At 39.3% G+C, this 2,091-nt stretch overlaps 1 protein-coding gene across 1 annotated transcript; it reads left to right on the forward strand.

The window, feature by feature from the left end:
* Positions 1 to 308: 308 nt before the first annotated feature.
* Positions 309 to 544, forward strand: LOC104396094 (D-tyrosyl-tRNA(Tyr) deacylase 1; the record flags this gene model as incomplete). The annotated part of the gene is made up of 1 exon (XM_010005878.1): positions 309 to 544. A coding segment is annotated over one exon (236 nt), but the record flags the coding sequence as incomplete, so codon positions are not given.
* Between the last annotated feature and the right edge of the window lie 1,547 nt (positions 545 to 2,091).

A 2,091-nucleotide genomic window follows, 5' to 3' on the forward strand; every position in this document is an offset into this window, starting at 1 on the left:
CCCAAACTATTCTATGATTCTATCCTGTGGCTGTAACGAATCTGTCCTGATGTCATGCTCTGTAAAATTATGATGTTAATTACTGGTCTGTCAATGTTACATATGTCTGTAAGGGCTTTCTTGGTTATGGTTCTGCCTAATGTGAGAAGATTCTCATGGTTTAGGAAGGAAGGGACAAAGGGCTATCTTGTATATTCATTCTGCCTCTACATAACATCTATCTTCCTTTTATCCTGTGTGATAAGTGTTATCTTCTACCTATTGATCCTGCGTGGCACAATTTGGGAGTTACCATTTTCTTCTCCTAGGGTTCGAAAGATCTTGAACTTGCGAGTATTTGAAGATGAAAGTGGGAAGCACTGGTCCAAAAGCGTGATGGATAAACAGTATGAAGTGTTGTGTGTGAGCCAATTTACTCTCCAGTGCATCCTGAAAGGAAACAAGCCAGACTACCACATGGCAATGCCCACAGAGCAGGCGGAGTGTTTTTATAACAACTTCCTAGAGCAGCTAAGAAAAGCCTACAAACCAGAGCTTATTAAAGGTAAGGACAAAAGGTTGGTAAGGTCCTTGACGTGACTTGAAGTGAAACTTGTTTCTGTGTGCTCTTCCCTGATTGTGACTTTCTTTACTCTGTGATTTTCTGTCTGCATGGCAAGGGAGCTGTCTTTATATGGCTTAGATGGAAAATGGGAAATATGGTTTTCATGAGCAGCCTAGCACGGTGATCACTCTCAGTCTTCCTCTAGTCAAGCTGTTTCTTGGTGTTCCTCTGGAATAGTTTGACATACAGTCGCTCTTGTATTGGATATGTAACATGAACAATGGCTGGCAACATAACCCAGAGAGGCTGCAGCCATGAGAACAAGCTCTGGGATTAGGGTCCTTCAAAGGCTGGATGTTTTGTGCTGTGTAGCTAGGTTAACCCAGAAGGACCATGTTTTCTGAGGTTTGTGGTTAGTTAGGCTTGAAGGCATTATCAGTGTGTGATGGACAGCACAGCTCTGTCACTTTAGTTTTGCATTCTGTTAAGTGGTAATGATGACAGTGGGAGGTGTAATGTGCTGCTTGAGAACAGCATTTCTTTTAAACTATGTTTTCTCAACTCTATGCAGCAGTTTTCTCTTTACCAGAAAATGTCTGACTTCCATTGGTCTTTATGCTTTCTTCACCCTTAATCTTTTCTGTTTGCTCTTCTGTTTTGCGTAATGGCCGTTTTCATAGTTAAATTTGATTTTTTGATATGTAGAAGGCAGGTGTCTAGAAAGACTTAAATTATCAGCCTTACTTTCCTTATGAACAAAAAAAGGAGAAAAGGCAGAAAACTGGTAGCTGGGAAAAGATTTAGAGGCTAACCTCTGTATTAACTGTAGATGAAGGTAATTATTCCAGTGCTTTCCAGGGAGGCACAGTGAAGTGCACACATAAAATGTCCATCCTGTGTCAGCTTTTCAGTAGCTTGTTATGTTCTTCCAGTCATTTGTTGATGATAAGGAAAGCATTTCTGATACTCCTTCACTGCACCCTTTTTGGTCTATAACATAGAAAACTTCTAATGAATTTGGAGTATCTTTATCTTTGTTGAGTTATGACTAAGTTAGGACCCATTCCTGTGCCTCTGAAACTGGTAAGAGAACTTCCTGGGAAGTCAATGGGAGTAAGACTTGTTCTGGTTAAGACTATTGAATTGGACCCTTATGTTCATGTAAACTAAAAGCAAACATGGACTTTCTTCTTTCACTTAAATGAGGTGTGAAAAAATTAATATATCTCTGTATATCTACATCTTTGTCCTTGGACTTTGGAAGATTATCTATGTCTGAAATGCTTTCAATCAGTTTATATTTTTGACAGTTTTTTAAAATTCTCTTTTCAGTGAACACCTGAAATGAATAGTTACTGTTAAGTGCCCATATTTTGACACCTGTTTGCCAGTGCTTCCTGTGTTTTTTGTGTTCTTGCTTGAAACATAGATGTAGAAACCCAAGAGTGACTGCCTGTGCTATTGTGGCGGGTAACATGCATCTGAAACTGCTAGCATCACTGGAAACACTTATTTATGATTTTGCTTTATTTTTAGTCTGTGCCAGT

The sequence above is a fragment of the Chaetura pelagica genome, unplaced genomic scaffold (genome assembly GCF_000747805.2).
Source record: "Chaetura pelagica isolate M959 unplaced genomic scaffold, ChaPel_1.0 C11531686, whole genome shotgun sequence".
In the NCBI taxonomy this organism is placed as follows: Eukaryota; Metazoa; Chordata; class Aves; order Apodiformes; family Apodidae; genus Chaetura; species Chaetura pelagica.